The 21,415-nt window shown below is 43.9% G+C and overlaps 2 protein-coding genes across 3 annotated transcripts in view; both read left to right on the forward strand.

Annotated features, from left to right (window-relative positions):
• Positions 1-18,245, forward strand: part of dnr1 (E3 ubiquitin-protein ligase defense repressor 1) — a 66,813-nt gene extending 48,568 nt beyond the window's left edge. Inside the window, exons 2-7 of the mRNA XM_003706106.3 lie at positions 6,384-6,580; positions 13,411-13,651; positions 13,731-13,900; positions 13,984-14,200; positions 14,275-14,472; positions 15,123-18,245. Coding sequence (XP_003706154.1) covers positions 6,384-6,580; positions 13,411-13,651; positions 13,731-13,900; positions 13,984-14,200; positions 14,275-14,472; positions 15,123-15,449 — 1,350 coding nt within the window. The 3' untranslated portion in view covers positions 15,450-18,245. The remainder of the gene's footprint in view (positions 1-6,383; positions 6,581-13,410; positions 13,652-13,730; positions 13,901-13,983; positions 14,201-14,274; positions 14,473-15,122) is intronic.
• A 480-nt stretch (positions 18,246-18,725) lies between these two features.
• px (MAP7 domain-containg protein plexus) overlaps positions 18,726-21,415 on the forward strand; it is a 54,901-nt gene continuing 52,211 nt past the window's right edge. For both annotated transcript variants that reach the window (XM_076533696.1, XM_076533697.1), the window contains exons 1-2: positions 18,726-19,089; positions 20,316-21,208. In XM_076533696.1, the coding sequence (XP_076389811.1) occupies positions 20,425-21,208 (784 nt within the window). In that variant the 5' untranslated portion in view covers positions 18,726-19,089; positions 20,316-20,424. The remainder of the gene's footprint in view (positions 19,090-20,315; positions 21,209-21,415) is intronic.

A 21,415-nucleotide genomic window follows, 5' to 3' on the forward strand; every position in this document is an offset into this window, starting at 1 on the left:
CTCGTAATTCGTAGTATAACCGACAACATAAATTACAGGATGCATTACGTAACAGATGGGCGTTATGCAATAAACGTAATTGTTGACGATAATGTTGGTATCGTTGGTACAAAGGTACCCGGTAATTTCGATGCACGTTGCTGCTATTCGCATCGCGAAATTTATTACAAGGTTTACAGGCTGCAATTTCGAACGAACCGATCTCGTTTTTTTTTCGCAGGTTTTTACGCGCTGTCGAAAACACGGTTACGGTAAAATTGTTCGCCAGCCACGGAAAATGGAATTTCGTTTTGACGCGCGGTACAGTTAGCTTCCGCGGCGAAAGAAACGAACGAGCTACATGGATGCACTAAATGTAAAGTCGATAGTTATCGAAGTCGGAGCGGAGAAAAGCGACGGAAAGACGAAGCGAAGAATCCAGGGTGTGTAGAGAATACACGTTCTCATATTTCCGGTCGAGAGTATCTGTTTCTTCTCATAACCAGGTACACCGCTACTACGTATTCCCCTACGTACAATTTTCTCGAGCTTCTTAAGCTTCTTCGACGTATTTTTCAGTTTCTTTTTCGCCATCCGGTTCCACTTATTCTCCACGCGCGCACGCGTGCTCCGCGTTATCTTCGCTAACTTTAACGCGATTCGTTAGAAGAAAAAACAATGTTACGTAATAACCTGCGCTTACACGACTTTGGCGGTACGTTCCGACTCGTTACGAAAGAGCGTTTCGACCGCAGATTTTTCGCGCAAAAGAGAGCAAACGCACGGAACGGAATATGCTTATTCGGTTTACGAGAAAATCCAATTTAAGGATTTACATTGTATCGAGAAAAAAACGGACTGGGTAAAAAATGTATAAATCCCGCAGAGCTCGACGGGAAAATCATAGGATTTTACGGGAGACGAAACATCGTTGCATCCAGCGACAAACGACGGAAATATCGGCGCGTCTAGAAAGTCGTGCATCTTCCGGAGAGAAGAGCAGACGTTGTCCTTTGGCACGGTTAGGTTTCCCGCTTCGCAGAAAGAATTTCGGATCGATCGTTGTTCGAAACGCGAGGAAATTTTGTCTCTTTAGAAAAGTATTTCGGTGTTTGCCGGATGTAAACGGCGGGACTGCCGACTTTCTAAGCGTTCGTCGTTTTTTGCTTTGCAGTAAAACTGTTTCTTCCGTCCTCTGTCTTCGCGATCGAACGATTCTTTCTGTTCGCGTCGCGTCGCTTCGAATGGAAAGGAAAAATCGTCTCGCGGCGTCCTCCTCTGCTATGCTGGGCGCGAACGTTCGCTCGAATTGGACGCGTTTCTCATCAGAGACGAATGGAAATGGAATTTTTTTCCTCCTCTGGTGGAACATCCCGTCGAGGATGGTAACGTTTTAGACGCAAAACGCGCGACAAATCTCCTTGGCGCTTCGTGATCCGAGTGCAAAGCGAGCGTTCCGAACGCTCGTGAAAATACTCGTCGAGGGAGAATCCGTTTGGAAATTCTCGACGCTTCTCTGGATAGAGAAACAGATCGACGCGAACCTTCTCGTCGGAATATTACGAGTTTCGAAGTCGAAAATCGTTTTAACGATCATTCGACAGCGTTCCGGTTGAACGCGCGCTCCGACTCCGCGCGATATTTCCAGAAAACCGGAGAAAGAAAGAGGTGTTTGAAGAACGACGAGGCACGAGAGCGGCTCGGAGAGGGTCAGTCGCGTGGAAAATGACGGGATAAGTGGTTTTGTTCTCGGAGACACGGCTTTTTACCTTCTCGTTCTACCTTTTTTAACGAGCCTCTCGAGCCCGGCCGAGGAGCGGAGAAGAACGAGGGAACAACGCGAAAACACAGGAAGAAACGGAGGGAGAAAGGCGACAAATAGGAAGCCGGTCGTCGAAAAAGTTGCGGTACGTGCCGAAGTGGTCTGCCCTCTGACGTACCGTGTTACCGTTCCTGGAGGACCTCGATTACGCGTCAGTCATTAAACCGGCTTCGTGTAGCGAATCCGACGCCACTCCAGAAAAACACGCGAACAAACGGGAAAGGCAGGAGGAAATCCGATGACGAAGGAGAGAGGATAACGGTCGAGAACGACGAGTGGACGGAATCCTCCAAGGTTTCGAGTGGCCGATTCGAGCAAGTGTTTTATAACGAGCAACGTTATCCAATTTGCCTGTCCGACGTCCGGTACATATCGATTTTCTCTCCCGAAATCGCATCATCGATACGTCTTAGGATCCGCTCGTTCTCTCTTTAACTCCCTGCGACGATTAGCGCACGGCGAGATTTATTTCATCGCGCGTGAAATTAAAGTTATTGGCTGTGGCTGAAAAATACGCATCGCGGAGGAATAATCGATAGCAGGCGGTCGAATAAAGTTCTTTGTAAAAACGTTGTAATTCGCTATCGATGGAAGAGCGTTCAAAGCAGGTTTTTGTTGCTCCTCGTACTGATTTACCCTTTGAAAAATGACTTCCTGGTTGTACGTTGCAACAGAATGAAGCGACAGCCGCGAAATGACGCAGCGTTTCCTCCCGAAAACCGTGTATCACGGCGTGTCTCACGCAAAAGGATACGTCACCGGCGTGATTTATCGAACGAATCCTTAAGCGAGGTAACGCTAACTCGGGGAATAAGTTCCCGAAACTTTTAACGACGATAACTCCGGTACGTTCGGTGTTTAACGTTCAACGACGAACTTCCCACGGTAATAATCCGAACGATCTTCGAAACGTTAAACATCGGATTACGAACGTGTTTCGGACTCGTAGCGGGTAATTTATCGGCTGAAATTCAAGCTCGCGGGAAGGACAAGCGAAAAAAGTTAATTACGGGTTAACCGACTCGTCGAGTGGAAATTACGGCGAGTGCAAAGGGTTAACGAGCAACGCCCTTAAAAGCGAGGGAGACTTTTGGCATCGAGTAAAACAGCGCCAGCTAATGTTGCCAACCGAGATTCGTAAAAAGGAAAACCTTTTAAAGGATACGGCGTTGAATGCCGCGGGAACGAAAGGCAATTCTTTACCAACGAATCCATACGTTTCTGAGGTTGGCGCGATATAAATTTCCTCGCGCGTCCCACAATTCGGTTCATGCGTCAACTTGTCAATGCGCGGCAAAGAAACCCTACCGCGACAAAGCTGGAACGATTTATTCGCGGAAATTCGAGTCCATCGGGACGCTTTGAACGCTTCCATTACGCGATAAAACGGCCAAGCCCCTCGCGAGAAAATACATTTACCATCGGCGAACGATTACGTTACATTTTCTCCGCTCGTTGCTTTCGATACGCGCGGTACAAAGAGGCGTACTGCAACGAGCACCGTTCGGTGATTACAACGAGATTTCTCCTAATTAGTCGATCGTTTTAGTAATCTCGCTGCGATGCTGGAACTCGGTAAAAATTTCTCGCGGCAAAACTTTTTCTACCACTTAGGTGCGAAAATTCTTTCTCGAAACGTTCCTCGCGATCAAAGGAACGGAAACGCGAAAGAACTTTCGAGCTTCTCGACCCGCGCCGTTCCTACCATTTAATTCCCCGGCTTTCAAAAGCTGCTTTCTCTCGTGATTTTACTTTCTAATGGCCTTTGACGCGTTTCGAACGATACGACGTCGCGATACGAAAGAAGAATGCGAGATTTCGAAATTTGTCTCGTCGGAACGATTTTAATTTATTTCCGGCCGTTCTCGTATCGCGAGAAAACTCGATTGATATTTCACGAGAAGGAGAAGGCAAATAAAAGAGCGTTCGCATCTTGCCGGTTCATCGGCTAGTTCGGTCACGTATCGCGAAGCGCGAAACAGAGAATCCCGTCGCTGCAACTTCCGCCGAGTATCGGGAGTCACAGCGAAGTGGCTGAAAATCCAGTTTCATAAACTTTTCAGCGAAAATCTTGTTACGCGGTTGCCGATAAGCTGCTAAAATGTTCACCGAAAAACCATTATTCCGTCTCGGGTAAAATTACGAAGAACCGGTGCCGAGGCAGCTTCATAATTCGCGGTAGTTTACCCGATTTTTAATTACCGTGTCACGGACAACGAGAAGCCGCGCAACGTTTCGCTGCAACGAAGCGGTCTCGTTTTTATTTTCTCCCGTAGAAAAGAAAGAAAACGAAGATTCGGGTCGAACGAGCGCGCGCTGCTCGTATTTCGCTAACGCGTAATCTGTCGCCGTGGAGTCGAGAAATTAAGCTCGCAAAACAATACGAGGCGCGTTCGCCGACGCCGTGTCGGATTAACGGGTTTATTTAATTCCAGCTGGCAGGCAATATTAATTTTCTCGTTGCGAATGCAAATTATTTCGTTTCGAGACGACTCCGCTTTCGACGTGTCTTGCCGCTCGTTCGTAAAATCACGTTTGCATAAGAGCGTACACGCATCGAGGCGAGTTACTTTTACGCGCGCACGCGGCAAATGCGTTCGGGTGCGGTTGTGCGTACGGGATGACGTTTTAACTGTGCCCGTTCGGCCGTATTTGCATAACTACGTTAAATTTTCCGTGGCCGCGTTGCGCAACAGAGCTTTAGTGTTCCGCGAATAAAATAAAACGAAATTGTTGGAAATTTTGCGTTTGCCTTTGCTATTCTTCCCGCGATTCGTTCGCATAATTTCGTGCCCGCGCGATACTTTGCGGACAGAGAACATTTACCCGCGGACAGCGCGGGTCATTGTACCTAATCCGAGCAAACAAAGCTTGCGCGTTGTTTTAGATGTCTAAGCCGGTTAAACAGAGCATACGAGACACGTACGTTATGTACGTGACAGCGTATCGCGTTGTTTCAGAAAATTACCGCGATGACCGATGGTCTAACCCGAGCTCGGGTTAACCTACGAATTAAAACGTTTCTATTTAAATTTTCAAAAACGCGACCGCAATCGGTGCAACTTTATTGTTCGGGACAATCCTACGTATTTTTAATGGCGAAAGTCAATACCACCGGAGGAATACACCGTTCTATTGCACTCCCCGTGTCCGATAACAACTTTTTCTGCCAGTTTCGTAACCTCTTTTCGCAACGTAACTTGTTTGCATTTATTTAGCAAGTAAATATTCGACGTACGCGAGCGAATTAAACTAGCGTGGTCTAGTTTTGATAGTAATTTACAGTCCTCTTTAATCGCTAAACAGTTGCACGCGTCGATGCATCCAGAAGCCGCGTCTTTCGTTCGCGCTTTCTACATTTTTCACCGTCACGTTCTACAGTGTCTGCGACGCGGAAAGAGTCCGACCCGCGAAGATATTGTGCCAACGATTTTTCAAAATGGTCCGCCGCGTCGGATGAATATTCATGAAAAGCAGACCGACGACGCACTGCACCTGTGTGCATGCATTTTTTGCCGGAGCTCGGCTGGGATTGCATTCGCGCGACAAACTGCGCCGATGAAAGCGCGATTCGTATCTCGGGGGTGATCGTACTTGGAATTATACGGTAACGTTGAAAAGAGGGAGAAAAGTGGGGTGTCGCGAGCCGTATCGAAGAGAGTTAATGGCAACAGGACAACCGTACGTGGATACCGTATAGCGGGTCGATACGTTCGTCGACGCTCCGTCGTTACTCGAAACCGTCCAGCCAAAAAATATGTGACTTTTATGCTCTTTCTACGAGGCGATCCGGGAGAACATCGTCGGAAGAAAAGATCTACGATTCGTCGATCGCGTCGTAAAGTTCTTGTTCGTTCGGCGAACAAATCCGTATTTAAGATCGCCGGTAATTTATAACGTTTATCAAGATTTTCTATAATATCACGCGAAACTAAATAAATAAATCTCTTCGGCCTTCTCTCGCGAAAAAAAGGTGGGTAAAGCAGTATGGCGGCAGAAAATTTATTAGCTTCTCCACTCTGCTCGCTCCTCCGCTTCCTCCCCGTGAATTTTCCTTATCGCGAGTTCTCGCGACCGAGTTTTCATCCGCCACGACGAACACGGAGAAGCTTCGAAACACCCACGAAATAGAATACGTGCCGACTTTATGCCGTTCGTTCTTCGTTTACGAGACACTTTTTCTCGGTCTCCTTTTTAGACGGCCACGCAGTACGTTATAAAAGAAGAAATGATGCGTAATGAGTACACACGGTTCGATGAAATCCGAGTGCGCGGTTCGTTGGAAATCGTGCGCAGCAGGGGTGGCAGTAACTTTCTAAATTATTGCCAGCAATTTATTACACGCTTTGCTCGACCGCGCCGTTGTTTTCCCGCGATTCGACCTGCGGTTTTCAAGCGTATCCGGCGAACCGTGTGCCCTGGATAAATGGTTGCTTACTTTGGGGATTCGGGCTTGAAAAAGGCGACAAAACCGTGTGTTCGTGAGGCGCGCCAAGTAAATCCCGATATTCCTGATCGTAACGGAGCACCTTCGCGTACAAACTCGGCCACGAGTCTAACGAAGTATCGATCTTGTTTGCAGGCATGCGACTGTTTGGGCATTAGCAAGGAGTGCGACTACTTTGGACTGAAGTATCAGAACGCGAAAGGCGAAGAGCTTTGGTTGAATCTGAGGAATCCCATCGAAAGACAAACGGGCGGCGGCGTGGCGCCTCTGAGGTTCGCGTTGAGGGTTAAGTTTTGGGTTCCGCCTCACCTGTTGCTGCAGGAAGCTACCAGGTAAAAAGAAGCTTCGATCATGAAACGCGATCTCGAGTAATTACCCGGCGACGAACGATCCGGGCACGCAAAGCGGATTTCGGAAAAGCGTTTAAAAGTTTCGCCGCAAGTTGGAAACGAGCGCGAAGACGACGAGGAATCGATGTAACGCGGCAGAAGTATAAAAGTTTGGCCGGGTTCGTTGAGCTAGCGATCGAATCATAAACGGTTATAAGAGGACAAATTGCACGGTACGTCGCGGAATTGCCGGGGTGGTACCAATCGCGATAGTTACGCGCGTCGAATCCCCGGTTATTCGGAGACTCGAATATTTGGCAAACAAAAGCTTCTGCCGTTAGCGCGGATCGTCGATATCGAGTGTATATTTTACGCGGACAGCCGAAACGGTACAAGTTTCATGAAATCGTCACGGTCGTGAATCACGAGGTAGACCGGCCGTAACTCTTCGAGCTGAATTTCATCGAATCGAACGGTAATTTGGATTTAATCGCGGACATTCCGGTTGGCCTTGACGAAGGTAAAACGAACGAGCGAGGAGCAACGCGGGAATTAATTTGTTGCCAAATGGTAAGGTCGGTTGCAACCGGACTACCGTAATTGCGCCAGCTGACGCGTACGCCTCGTTCGTTCGTTAGCTTGCCCCGTTTTTGTCCGGCTGTTCAGCAACACGTGTTCCTAGATTTACGCCGTCGAAACCGCCATCGATACCGTGCATGGAAAAACCGGAAAATCGTCGCAGAAAATTAAATCGTTCGCCGTGAAATCTCTGCCTCGACTCGAACTACCTTTGTTCGATCGTTGCGTCGGTCTTGTTGTTCGCGGCGTAATCAATCGGCACTCGTTTCGATTTTGCGCGATTGGAAATTTCGCGAGATACTCGAGAAGGTAATTGCGACGGTTACAGTCGTGCTCCTCCATAAAGGTTGAAATCGAAAACGATGACAAGCAGGTTCGTTATTTCGCGACAGAAGCATCGCTATCGAGAATCGATAAATCGCGTATTATTCCGATAGTAATCTACCTGCCACGGATTCATTTTCTTGCCGTATTAATTCGATATTCCGGGCCACGCGTATAAGTATATAACTCACGAGCCGAAAGTTTAATTGGATAAACGCGACGAGCTGAGCGATATAAATCCCTTGCTTGTTTTCTTCGATCCCTCTATTCCCTCGGGGCAAAGCAAATAAGCGAGGAAAACGGATCGAATTAAAGTTATGAACGTCTACGATCTTCGTCGGGTTGGTAGCTCGATTTTGCCGATCGATCGAACCGAAAAATTCTTGAAACTCGCGGAGTTAATTGCGTCGACGTCGCATCGGCGCTGATCGAAAAACGCAACGGTGCGAAAATGTAGAACGAATTTGACGCGGAAAGCGTGGAATATCCGGGCTTTACGATGGTCCGCGGTCGAAACCCGTTGCCGCTCGAATTAATGCTCGGACTGTATTAACATTGCCCAAACATTTCCCGGTTCTTTCTAATTCAGCTCGCGATGCTTTAAACATTCGCGTTGCTCGCCAAAGGCACAAATTAACCGCTGGCCGGAACGCTTCGTTTCCCGTCTTTGACGCGAAAAAGCATTCAAAGTTTTTCCAGCGATATTGAAACGAATAACGTCGACGCGACTGGTATTCGTCGAACGAGAATTAACGCAGAAAAGAAACTCGACGAGAAAGTTTTCTCGAGCAAAGTCGGCGGATACTCGCCATTACTTCACGGTACAAGAATTTCCTCGCGAAAACTCGGATTCAATGATCGGTTGATTCATTTTTTTTTTGTTACTTTCGCCTCTCGCGTACACGCGTAGCCATCGTCGGTGATACTTTACGAACGAATTCAGTGTGCGAGAGCTATTCTATGGTTCGATGTGGGCTGAATCGATTAGTACGTAATATTTCATAGAGGCGAAGGACAGGATCAGGTATAAAGCCGGCGCCAGTGTACCAGGGAAGCATCGAATTCTCCGGAACTGGCGAACAAAGCGTCCACGGTGCGGATAGAAGCATTGTAGGAGATAGTGTGCCGTCGAGATTTGCTTTTGCTGGACGTTTGCCTCGCCATTATAAATCAGGGCTTATTACCATGCTATTGTCGCGAGATGCGAGTTCAGTTTTCCGTGATAATTCGATACCGCCAATACGAAACAATAGCTTCCCTCGAATCTCGTCGATTCCTAAACCGTTCGGTCTTTTCTTCGGTAAAATAGATTTATTACCTATCGGTAATTAGTCGAAAGAACTCGAAAGAGAAGCAGACGGTTAAAGACAGCGAACTTAATTCGGAGTTACCGATGCGCGAATCCCTCTTTCGCCGATATATCGTGGCAAACTAACCGCAATCGACGAATTAAAAGTTTCGAAATCTCGTAAACGAGTTATCGCGGAATTTGAAGGCTTCGATGAAATCCAGTTTCCGTTAAAATGCTAGACGTTCGAAGAGCACGGAGAAGAGAGGGCAAACTCTGGAGAAGCTTCGAAAGCTCTTTGGCGAAATTTCGCTAAGCATCTCGTGCTTAACCTTAAGAGGGCACAAGTTCGAAATCTAAAGGATTCGAAGGTGTTTGACTGGCTGCACGGACTGGCGACTGTCGAGTTCGGATTTCAATGGATACCCTCTCGAAACTTACTCGACAAAGCTAACTTTGCGAAAGCTCGGTTTCGCGTTTTGCAAACGATCTCCGAGCACGTAATTTACTTCGATTAAGATGTCGTTGAACCGCGGTCTACTCGCGTCTTGCCGGCACAATGGACGATTTCTTCGCGAGTTTTTCACTCGCCCAGTATTTGCGGCGAAGAAAAGCTCGGTTTATAGCCGCTTACCGTAGTGTACGATGCCGGTTCACCGTGAACAAAAACGGCGGCACGCGAATAATTCGTTGTTAGCGTGGAACGTTGCATCGTATATACTCTAACGGAAGCTTTACGTTTTGGCACGTTAAGCTCTCGAGCGGCGATCGAAGCGACGAGCTTCGGAACGCGTAAAAGCGCATACGGTACAAACTTGGACGATAACTTACGTTTCGAGCAACGCAACGACCGGTCGAAACGCCCGCTCCGGGCTCGTAAATTCCTGACTTCCCGCTTATTTAGAAAATTTAAGGAAAATCGCGTTCGATTCAGCGGCGATCAATTTTGTATCCTGTTGACGGAAGCTTTTCGATACTCGCTGTAATTTTCTTGGAGAAACAGGTTGTTCTTTCTTCTCCTTTGTCCCGAATTTTTTCGACGAATAAACTTTGTGCGCGCTTTTTCCCGTTTTGTCATGGGTTTGTTGACGACGCTTTCGGAGGCAGGAGCGCTTCTAACTGGTGAAAAATGAAGGAAGCAACGCGGTAAGAAACCGTAATTCGATACGGTGTGAAATTTCCAGTTAAGGATGATCGTAAAACCATTAAACTTTACTGTACGTATTTTCTGGTAAGCCCTCTGGGGGAAGTTTTGATATTAAACTAACCGTTGTAGGACGAAGTTTGTTCGAAACTCTCTCTAAATATTTTTAAATACCCAGAAGCTGTTTACCGTACTCGAGAGCCAGTGTCCGTAGGTTAAGCGGTCCTCCTCCACTTTGCTTTGCCTTCTTTTTTTAAACCTTCAACTTTAACAGCGTTTTCGAGTGTTCTTCTCTCCGAACCGTAGAAATTCCCCAACATGAAACTTGAAACGCGAGAGCGTCGTTATCGTGGACCGGAATTTATTAGCTTTTTCTCCGAAAGAGAATCTCCGGGTGTCAGAATCGAGTTATGACCGCGTATATCGGAAACGAGAAAACACCGCAGGTAATTAGAACGCGGCTAAATTAGTTATGCAACTACGACAACGACAGACGGTAAGTTGTACGTACATAAAAGCAAAGAGTTATTAGGTAGATGTTGCTGCATCTGGTTTGCTCGTTCGCTCGAGGTATCCTTGTAACTTCGCAAAAACGGTACAAAGGAAAGAAGTCTCGTCATGGAACTGTCTTCTTCTGCCGGTGAAAAATTGTTTGCGCGCAATATCGTCGTTCGAGAAAACCGATACTAACGTCGCTATTGATAAATATGTAGGTTACCTGCATGTTCTGGGTAATTCGCAATCTCGATGGTTTTGAATAATTTCCAAGCGATTCGATTGGTCACGGATAAAGACCGAAATAACAATAAAGCTCGCAACGACACAGTATCGAGGATGTGCAAGGAAATGGAATAAAAGTCCGAATACGTTGTACGGCCGGCTCGATAATACTCTCGTAGATATCGTCGCAGTAAGCATTTTTCCTCGTATGAAAATCTCGCGTTTCGAAATATGTTCGAATATCGTCGGTTTTAAATCAAACGACGGTAGTTAAGGACCCTAATATCGGCAGTTATCGCGAACGGTTACGAACTTCCTAAAATCCAATATTGATATCGCTGGGTACAATAGAATAGAGATTCCCTGTCATTTTGTTTCTCTTCGAGTCTTGTTCGCGATCGATCGAAATTTGCGAGCGCGCAGACAGATCTCGGGAGAACCGATCGTTTTTCGGAACAAAGTTTGGTAATCGCGTATACTTTGGCGCGCGTAGTTAATGTCTCGATAGAACGATTCCGAGGGTCATAGAGAATACGCTTATCGCGATAAACGATGGAATTATCGGATAACGATCCTCCCGAATATCGATGGCCATTTCGAAATTCGAGCATAGGTTGGAAAGTGTCTGGCGTTGACGGGAACGTTGTTATCGATATAATCGATGATTTATATTTTCCGCGAGCGTATAATATATACCGCGAACGGTTAGTTTAGCCAATTTGAGCAAGAAAGCCGATTTAGCACGGCGACAGGGTCAGGGCTAATTCATAGCTGTCAGGAACAGTCGCAAACACGAAACTGGAAATGTGCGCTTTGAAATTACCATCGCTGGCTGAAACGACCTTATCCGCTTGAATTACTTACGCGAGAATACCGTCACCGCTACCGCAACGTCTGTCCTCGCAACTTTCTCGATGTTCCCCTCGCTTCGAAACAGCTAATTTTCTTCTTTGAGCAGACGCGCGGTTTAACCCCGTTGCCGATTCGAACTTAGAGACTAGTCGGTAACGATTACGAACGTTAATCGACTTGCAGCGGCTCCGACCAATTAACACGACGCGAGAAAATATTCTGCTGCCTCTTAACGAGCATTTACACCCTTACGGAAAGGGTTAACTATCTATTCGCTCCACCGACACGGTTATCGGTAAATCAAACAATCCAGATAGTTGGTAGTTGCCAGGAAGCTCGTAACGCGTAGCGAACTAAGACTTCGGTGAATGAAGACGTAAACTCGGCTAACTATCGAATGGGTTAAATTGCTCGCGAGACGGAAATGATTTTCACGGGAAACTTGTCGGCGAGTGGCGCGGTTTATTAACCGAAAGTTTTCGAAGCAAGTTTCCTGGTCGCGAACTATAAACTCGCGGAACGTGACGTTTCAAACAACGAACGAACGAAAATACGTGGTACGACAAACGAAATTATCCGCGTGGCTATGCAAAAGTATCGAAGCTTATTCGAGGAGACGGAAGATACCGGAGGTGGAACGGTCTGGTCTTCGTCAGCGGATTTCTGCTCGCGCAGTTGTTAACGATAAGCCGTCCAACAAGAGTTTCGAACATTTGGTCCGTCGTTGGGCAAGTTCGATAGGAACCAATATCTTTCTCGCGATGACAAATGTCACTTGGTTCGTGTAGTTTCATTCCCTTCCACGTCCTAGAAGCTGGGGTCGCGTATCAAACTTCTCTATCTAAGTTCTGCCCGGTGCACTCGACGTCTTTCGCTCGGGTCTGTTCCGTTAGGAACCTGTCCTCGGTTTCGCTAAAATCACCTCGGCAAATAACCGTCTCGTTTTCTTCGCGGAAACTTCGCGGACAGGCTATACGATTTAACCGGAACGACGAATTAAAAGTCGTTTAAAAAAAGAACCTTTGATTAGAAAAGTAAACTCGACGTTCGCGATTCAAAACCGTGCTCCGCTCGTTAACGCGCAAACGGCGCGGTTCTTTCGTTTCGGTCGACTTTATGGAGAGTCGTTCTCTGAATGGAATCGCGCTCGTTTCTTCGTTGCAGAGATAACGCGACGAGTTAACGCGACAAACGTTTGCATCGAAGTTAAGCGTTCAAAGGTGCAACTCAGATTTAGGTAAATCCGTCAAAATCCGATCGATCTCGATCGAGAGTTAAATTCGTTCGTCGTAGAAACAACCGCAAACCGCATCGAACCAACTAATAGTTTCTCAAATGTTCCGTTTCGATTCTCCGTCTGTCCGTACCCTATGCTCTATACAAATGAATTTCTCTCGTGGCTGCAAGCTATTTTACCGTACCACGGATTACGCGTCAGGATCTCCTGTTGCGTTTTCCATTAACGTGTCTGTTCAAAGCAAAACAAGCGTAAAAGGGAAGCTGTAAATTTCGTTTTGTCGTAATTACGTAAAAAGCTTATCTACGTATTTTATATTTGTAGAAACGAATAACGACGCTCTGCGATCACGGAATCTCGGAACGGTAATGAAACAAATAAACGGAGCGTTCGATCGTATCGTATAGTATTATATCATTTTACTCATTGGCAAGCGATATCGGATAACTCGATGATTTTAATAAAAATTGCTAGTTCTTTTTCGTTAAACACCGGCACACAATTCGATCCGGTTTTTATTGCGTTTTAAAATAAATTTTGGTCGAACCGTTTTGTATCGTATCGCTCCACGATATTCGTTGTATAATAAAAATTTAATTTTAACGCCGCGAGTTATAGAAAATTGGCACGGCGTGTCCTCCGCGTCGATACGATTCGATTAACGTCTCCGTTGCTTTTTTTCGTTGCAGGCATCAATTTTATTTACACTCTCGATTAGAGCTGGTCGAGGGTAGGTTGAAAGTGTCGGATTGGGCGTCGGTGGCGCGTCTGATCGCTTTGATAGCGCAAGCAGATGCCGGTGATTACGACGCGATGTCGCCACCCCATGCGCTCTATTCCCAATGCTGTCAGATACAACCGGCGGAACCGTGCGAACCGAAACCTCAGGATTTCCTGCACCGGATAGTTCAGCAACACAAAGAAATCAAGGTTCGATTAACTTTCTTCTTCTCTCTTCTCTCGCTATGCTTCGCTCTCCTAAACGTGCACCTTTACAATTTGTGTTCAGGGTATGAAACCATCCACTGCCGAGTACTGGCTGTTGAAGGAGATCTCGAATCTGGACACTTTTGGCCAGGAAATGTTTCACAGTAAATTCGGATACAACGGAGTGTCGATGATCGGCGTTGGACCACACGGTATCACGGTGTATCGCAGCAACGACGAGGAAACGCAAAAGTACGTATAACGATCGTGTCGCGGCAAAATATTTGAGTCGTCGAAAGAGCGTTCTACAATTTTGTCTACCTTCTGTTTTTCAGCATACCGTACACAGCGATACAAAGCGCGACGTCTCAACGGAGAATGTTTCATTTAGTTTACCTGTCGCTCGACGGTGAAGAGACCTCGTTGAACTTTAAATTAGATTCCAGCCAATCCGCGAGTGGACTTTATAGAGCGATTACCGAGAAACACGCGTTTTACAGCTGCGAGACGGTCAGAAGCGCGGTAACCGCTCAGTTCATTCGAGACTTGAAGGTATCGTCTACTTAACCGTATCGTCGGTCCGAAAAACGCGAGAACGTCTTCTGAACCCAGCTGTTTCTTCACAGGGTACCATAATCTCGATTTTCAACGAGGACTCGACGTTAGGAAAGAAATACGTGTTCGATATCCGTAGGACCTGTCGAGAAGTGTACGACAACGCTCGACGGGCCTTGTACTGCGAAGCTACGACCGTGAACCTACCGGAGGAGAACGAAATGTTGGAAAAGCAGGACTGCGGGGACTGCGAGGATCCCAAGTGCAAGGTACTTCGACTAACTCGTATCCCGTACAGCGCTTACCGTTCCTATGAAACTATAACTCTGTTTGGCCCGAGTAAACCGAACGCGCGATGTGTGCACTTCCTCGGTATCGCGTATAAATATCTATCAATATTCAACTTTCGTCGCCGTAAACTTTGTATAGTTATCTTATCGTCGAATGTTCGCTTTTAATTCACTAAATTGTTGGCAATCTCCGTAACGCTCGTGTTCGTCGTTTCGTAATTTTTCAACGTGATCATTAACGAACGTTTCGCTCGTACCGCTCCCTATATAGTGCTCCATTAGCAGAGCTGTCGGAAAAGTACAGTGTCGTTTTTCATTTTGTCGCAACAGAATGAAAGATCGGTATACGCTTACATTCTGATGCTGTCTCAGTTGCTTTGGAGCGCACGATAAACAACAAAAGCGGGTAATACGACTGTTGCTTTTGATTTGTGTCGCGTCCAAATGGATGACACCTGCCGTTACTACGAGTTTATTCATGCTGGGGCAGCCGATGGGGATAACAGCGCGACGCAACGATATCGGATTTACTACCGACAGAGTCAACGTTTCTGCGCGGCGACACGCTGTAAAAGCATTACACTGGACAGACGCGCGAAAGCAATCGCTTAAGATCGTTTAATTTGCAGGAATCCCGGGAATGTCTGGCGAGATTATTGGACGCGATGCTCTGTCGCATTTGCATGGATCGTAGCTTAGACACCGCCTTGTTCCCGTGCGGACACGCGGTGGCTTGCTTGGATTGCGCCAGACGTTGCGAACGTTGTCCACTTTGTCGAGCCGATATCGACCATTGTCGGACGATATATCTTCCCATCGAGCTGACGCATGTCGACAAGCACAGCCCAAAATTGCTCTCCGAGTCCATTGAGCCGGTCTATGGAAGCGCGTCCACCGAAGAGATTCAGAAGAGAGCTTTAGGAAACGAGAACACGGTAAACGGCAACGATATTTGAGAGTGCCATCGCGGAAGAAGATTCAACGTGGCTCGAAGATTCCTTGGGATCTTTGCCTGTCGAACGGAAAAGACGCATTGACGTCGTTCGTCGAATCGAGCTTCGATCGCCTCTTCGAGATTTCGTAATTTTTATTTTTTCTCGTTATTTCACTCTTAACGTGAACTTCGAATTACCTTCTTAACCGAGAAAACCTAATTTCTTTATCGAACGTTAAATAAAAATTATTTTCTACCGTTTTTTTTTTATACTTTATAAATTTGGTTCAAAGAACAAAGAACGTAATTTGCCAGAACACCGTGACATTTTATCTTTAAGAACAAGCAATGAGATTGTTTCCTTTCGTGTTTTAACGCGTTGACTGCCACGACGGTGTGTCGCTAAAACGAAGTTGTTTTTAGCGTCGATGTTATCGTATACTGTAACGAACATGACTGTTTCTACCGGGGCATTCAACTCGTTAAACTTGATTCGATTCTTAATGTTTCGAATGATTCATTGGTACTGTGATCAGAAAAAAAGCAACGCGAGTTCGTAACTTTAACGAAATTACTATCGTTTTAAAAAACTTATCTTACCTGTTTATACGCGATGTTGCGATGTTATTATGAATGTTGTCGATATTTCACCATTCAATAATTAACGATGTTGTAACGTCTTAATTGAGCGACCGAAAAGTGCTATTAGCAGCATTGATCTCTGATAAACAGTGCTGCCTTTATTTTCAACGGAGTATAGTATAATTTGTATCGATGCAAAATTGAATTACGTCGTGCAAAGAGAGTTTTTATTTTGATCGGCAACTGGACGCATAAGTTATGTTTCTCTTCTTTCTTTATTCTCTTTTTTTCTTGTTTAATCGTTGTTTACAACACTTCTCGATACCTTTGTTCCTCTTAGATAGATTATACATATATTTTTTTCTCTTCTTCCTCGTACGTGTATCGACTTTCGTTCAGATATCGTGGTGCCGGGGTCACCGTGGTGAAGAGTTTTATTAAAACCAGTGACCCTTCATATTTTTAATATAGTACATACGTTACTTATTATGCGTACGCGGTATCGTTTACAAAATGACTGGTATAACGTTCCTTCTTGTACAGGATGTTTCGTTTAAGGATAAGGCGGATCTCGAACGGCGTTACCGGTTAATCGATCGTTCGTGGAACGTTCAGTTCATCGAGTCGCGCGATAGTTACTACGATTTCGTTCGCGCTGACTCGTGGTGAGCCGAAAGAGCCATCGTTGGATTCGATTAACGATTAAGTAATAACATTGTTTCTTATTTTGAAACATCTTGTAGAAGACGGAAAATCTTGTTACAGTAATATCTGTTTATATGTACATAAGAGGCGATGATAACCCTCTGTAGGAGGGTCAAGCGAGTAAAAGTCATAAGTTCACCAAATGTCAAATCTGATTTAACCAACTCAATGCGAATGCTATCTTTTTAAATAAGTCATAATAAAAAAAGAATATATGTTAATTGATGCGCTTTGCACACACACGCATACGTACACACATAATGAAGATAATTTACGTGGCGATATTTCCTTTGTGTAGGAGCGCGAAAGAAGGCTGTTTCTGAATCAAAAAGAAAAAAGAAGAAAGAAAAGAAAGAATAGAATGTAAATGCTTTATCGAAGCGTGCGAATTTTTATGTATTATTTATATTTTTCTCGCGAGAGAAACGTATCGTTCTTCCTGTAATTTTTTTTTCTATCCTGGATCGAGCACGCTTTAATCGTTACCATCGTTGAAAGATAGCATCGAACTAACTGAAACACTTATCGGTAGCATTTTACGAAGTCTTGCATGCGTATCGACAGGGAGACTGTCATGAGAGGGAGAATGAGAGACAAAGAAATCGTTATAGTCATTCATCAATGCAAAGCAGATCTAGTATGTACTTATTTATAAGGATAATGATAATAGTGTTTATAATACGTGCTACTGCGTTTAATGACGATTATTGTCAACCTTGTCGTTAAGTCAACGGTAGCGTAATCTCTTTTTTCCTGGCGTTCCTCGATGCGTCACGCTCCTGGTCTCTATTCTTTAGTTTCTTCTATTAGTATTTTTGTATTTCATCGTGAAGAAAATCGTGATTACGCTGCTTCTCCAAGTCAGATATCGATTCTTTAGATACGAACGCGATTATAAATATACGTACGACAATGTTAAATTCGTAGTTTGGAATATTGCATATCGGTGCAATAACGCGTCGTCGTGTTCCACGATATCGAAAATATACATATTTTCTCCAGAATTTTCTAATACCGGTATCGATCGATATGCTTTTATGCGTTAGAAGTTCGTTTCAAAAATCAAACGTTATCGGAAAAGAGAAAAACTGTTTTGTAAATTATAGCCGTATGTGGTCTTCGGGGAGAAAAAAAACTGAACGAATTTTTACCACCGCTATACGTTTACTCAAATATATATATATATATAAGAATAATATAATAACGACAACAATAACACTGTTATAGTAATAAGCAACAAATTTTTGTGATTAAATCTCTGTATAAATGCGTACACTAAGAAATTCGAAATCATTATAATTGGTAGATGTGTATGGTAGAAATGAAAGATATCGGAGAGAATGGATTTTTAAGAATTATCATTTGCAAAGAGTATTTTTAAAGTATTTTTAATTATTTTTTAGTATTATATCAGGATTCCACTTAAACGGTGGTATATATACATATGAGACCGACACAATCTACAAAAAATAATTTTTAGCATTATAAAGGTACAATGTCCCAACCTGTTGATTAAATACTATGAAACATTTATCGTTGTTCGCCTTTTATTCTCGTTTCTTCCGCACCTACCTCCCTAATTTAATTCAACTTCTCTTTGGTAAAATAATCAGCACGTGTCGTATCACGAGCAATTTAAACTTATCGACGCCTTGCATACAATTTGAGACAGAGGACGGTTTTAAAATACTGATAATAAAATTACTAAGCATTGTAATTATACGTTCCAAAGGATTATGTTTGTTTTCGAATCATTAACGGAGATATCAATTAGAACGATTATCGAGTTTGTATATCGCTTAGACTGGTGTTTCATAAAGCAAACATGCAAAAAACGTTATGTAAGAATAATAAAATTAATGCGTAGGTGTAACTAAAAAAATTTCAAATCTAGCGCCAAATTGATCTTAGCGGCAGTTCGGTTAAAAACTGTTGCTTCTGCGCATGCGTCCTACGTTCTGATTGGTTGACGCAGCGGCATTGTCATATGACGAAGCTGCGTGGCATCATGGGAAGCAGATCGCAATTTTGCAACATGGCGGTGAATTGAGCCAAAGTCGCGGTGCTGTGCCATCAGAAAATGTATTTTTCATAGTTGTGCAACCTCTTTTATTATACTTTTCATGTATGCGACAGTGTAATACGGATTCGGGGCGTGTTAGACGGTACACGGTGCATGTAAATATGAGTGTAATGAAGCGTAACATTATTTCGAAGGTGACACCCCGTAACTCGGTGTGGTGTTCGAGCACGTATGGCAGAGACTAGAATCTGAGATAAGGAAGCTCTGCTTCGCTTAAGTAATACGTACCGCCGATTAAAATTACCACCACAAAGTAGCGATGTGGTGGTTACCTCTCCCGAACTGTGAAAACGTGAGTGTTCCTTGTAAAATATATAAAGTGTGCATACTAAAGTGTCGTGGGTGCGTATTTCGGTAGCAAGAGTGTACGTTTGCCTTGTCTGTGATCTTCGGTACCCCTTTCATGCATTTCTTCTAACGATTTTATCGTCAAAGTTTCATTAACTTTATCGTAAATTGTTTCACTCGTAAACAATCGCATTAAACTTAAATCGAACGATGAAAACTTCGATATACAAATCAGTTCCACCGTAGGTGCCACCATTGCGTTACATATTTTTCACCGACTTAAATTTTTCTTCGTTTTCGTTGAGAAGAGTCGAAAAAATTTCATAAAATTAACACTGTTTCCTCATTCTTACGATATCGTGTCTTCTCGTTATCGAAAAATGTGTACTCCGATCGATTTGGCCGAAAGTGCTTACCTTTGTGCTTGGCTCATATTTCTTCCTTACCTGTGTGCTTAAATCGTATTCTATACGAAATTATTTTATACTTGGCCGGATATATCGAGATCTTTTACGAATCCTTCTATTACCGATATCCGAGAATGTATTTTATGGTCGGTGTCGGTAAACGTCGATGTAGCAACACTCCAAAAATACCACATGTTACAGTATTCTAAAAGCATCACACGTTGCAATCTTTCACTAACGATAAGAGTTTATGACGATCGACGATATATCATGGTTATTGTTCGAAATAAACATTTTGTAAAATGCTACTAATAACAGTTTTGGTTGTTTAATCAAAGTGTTGAATCAAAAACATATACAATATATGGAAAGTCTCCTATCTCATATATTTTACATTTAATTGTTTATATTTGTATACATTCATCCGTGTCTTCACGAATAAATAAAATTGTATCTTGTATAGATATTTTGTTAAGTTAAATATATTTTCATCGAATGTAATCAGGGTTGAAAGCATAAGAGCTATTAAAGCAGATGTTTATTTATGTAAAAATCTGTTAATGTATCCAGTTATCGATAAATGTTGTCCAATTAAACAAATCTGTTCTGTCACATCAAATAATTCTTTTCCTGTATTGAATAAAGAATGAGGTCACAGCTGCACCCAAATAAACTCATTTGCATACAATAAGGTTTCCTATATACTTTGAAATAATATTCCAAATGTCTTTTTATGTTTAATGCCTTTTATTTATAATAATGGTTATTATGGCAAATCAAATCAAACAGCTTATATCTAATATAAGTGTTTTTATATTTCCAGATATGTGCAAAATTCAAAAACTTTGTCATTCACTGTAAATTGTGATCGTATATGAGTGCCAAACAGAAATATATAAAAGGGCATTGAACAGATCCAATGGTTTCCTGACATGATGGAAAATAAATTATACGTGAAAAATGAGCCGGGACTCGATGGGCAATCGCTTGCAAATCCACAACCAAACCCACCCTCCGAAGATATCGGGGGTGCTAGGGTTTGTTTCGTTTGTGGTACAGTGGGCCATGGGGAGCAATACTGGCTCAGAGTAAAACCAAGTCCAGGTGGTGCACCAAACGAACCTTATTTTCCATTTCTTGAATCGCATGAGCCACCTGCTGGTTATCGTGGCGAAGGAGCCAGAAGCGGAGCAGTGAAGGCATGCAGCCTTTGTTATGCTCTGCTGTTACAACAATGGGAAAGTTACGAACAAGATGCTAGACCTCATAGTCAACGAATTTACTGGCTGAAAAGATGCGACGGTGGTCCTTTCACGGGAGCTGAGATGGCCCTTCAAGGAGAATACGCGGCGCAAGTTCTGGGATTAACCAATGATCAGACACCGCAAATTAGACCAGAAAATCGGCCAGTTGGAATTTCTCCACGACTCCCACCAAATTCACCATCGCCTAGAGTGGAACAAACAAGACCACCGTCAAATTCCATTGAGCTGCCAAGACCACATTCTAATACAGCAGAGACGCACAGACATTTGGAACAAGCAAGGCTTACAATGGAATCCCCCCATCAAAGACTGCAATCGCCGCATCAGAGGTTACAAAGTCCTAGACAGCCTGTAGAAGATGCAAGAATATCTAATGAAGCGGCATTGGATTTAAGACACGCACCTAGAAGTTCACCTGCCCCTCAACCAACTTTACTGCCACAATCTCAACGTAAGTTTACATATAAATTTAAGACAGTGACCGGTGTATGTTATTATTGGTACTTGTTTCATTCCATTAAGTAATTTGTAAATAAACGTTAGTGTTACCTTGCGTAATGTAATAAAAACTCGATTAATTTGACTTCTGATCTCAACCTTTGTGCGTCTTAAAAAACTGTATTTAAATTGCGTTTGAAGCAAACTAATGCAGGATAAA

Source organism: Megachile rotundata, chromosome 7 (genome assembly GCF_050947335.1).
Source record: "Megachile rotundata isolate GNS110a chromosome 7, iyMegRotu1, whole genome shotgun sequence".
In the NCBI taxonomy this organism is placed as follows: Eukaryota; Metazoa; Arthropoda; class Insecta; order Hymenoptera; family Megachilidae; genus Megachile; species Megachile rotundata.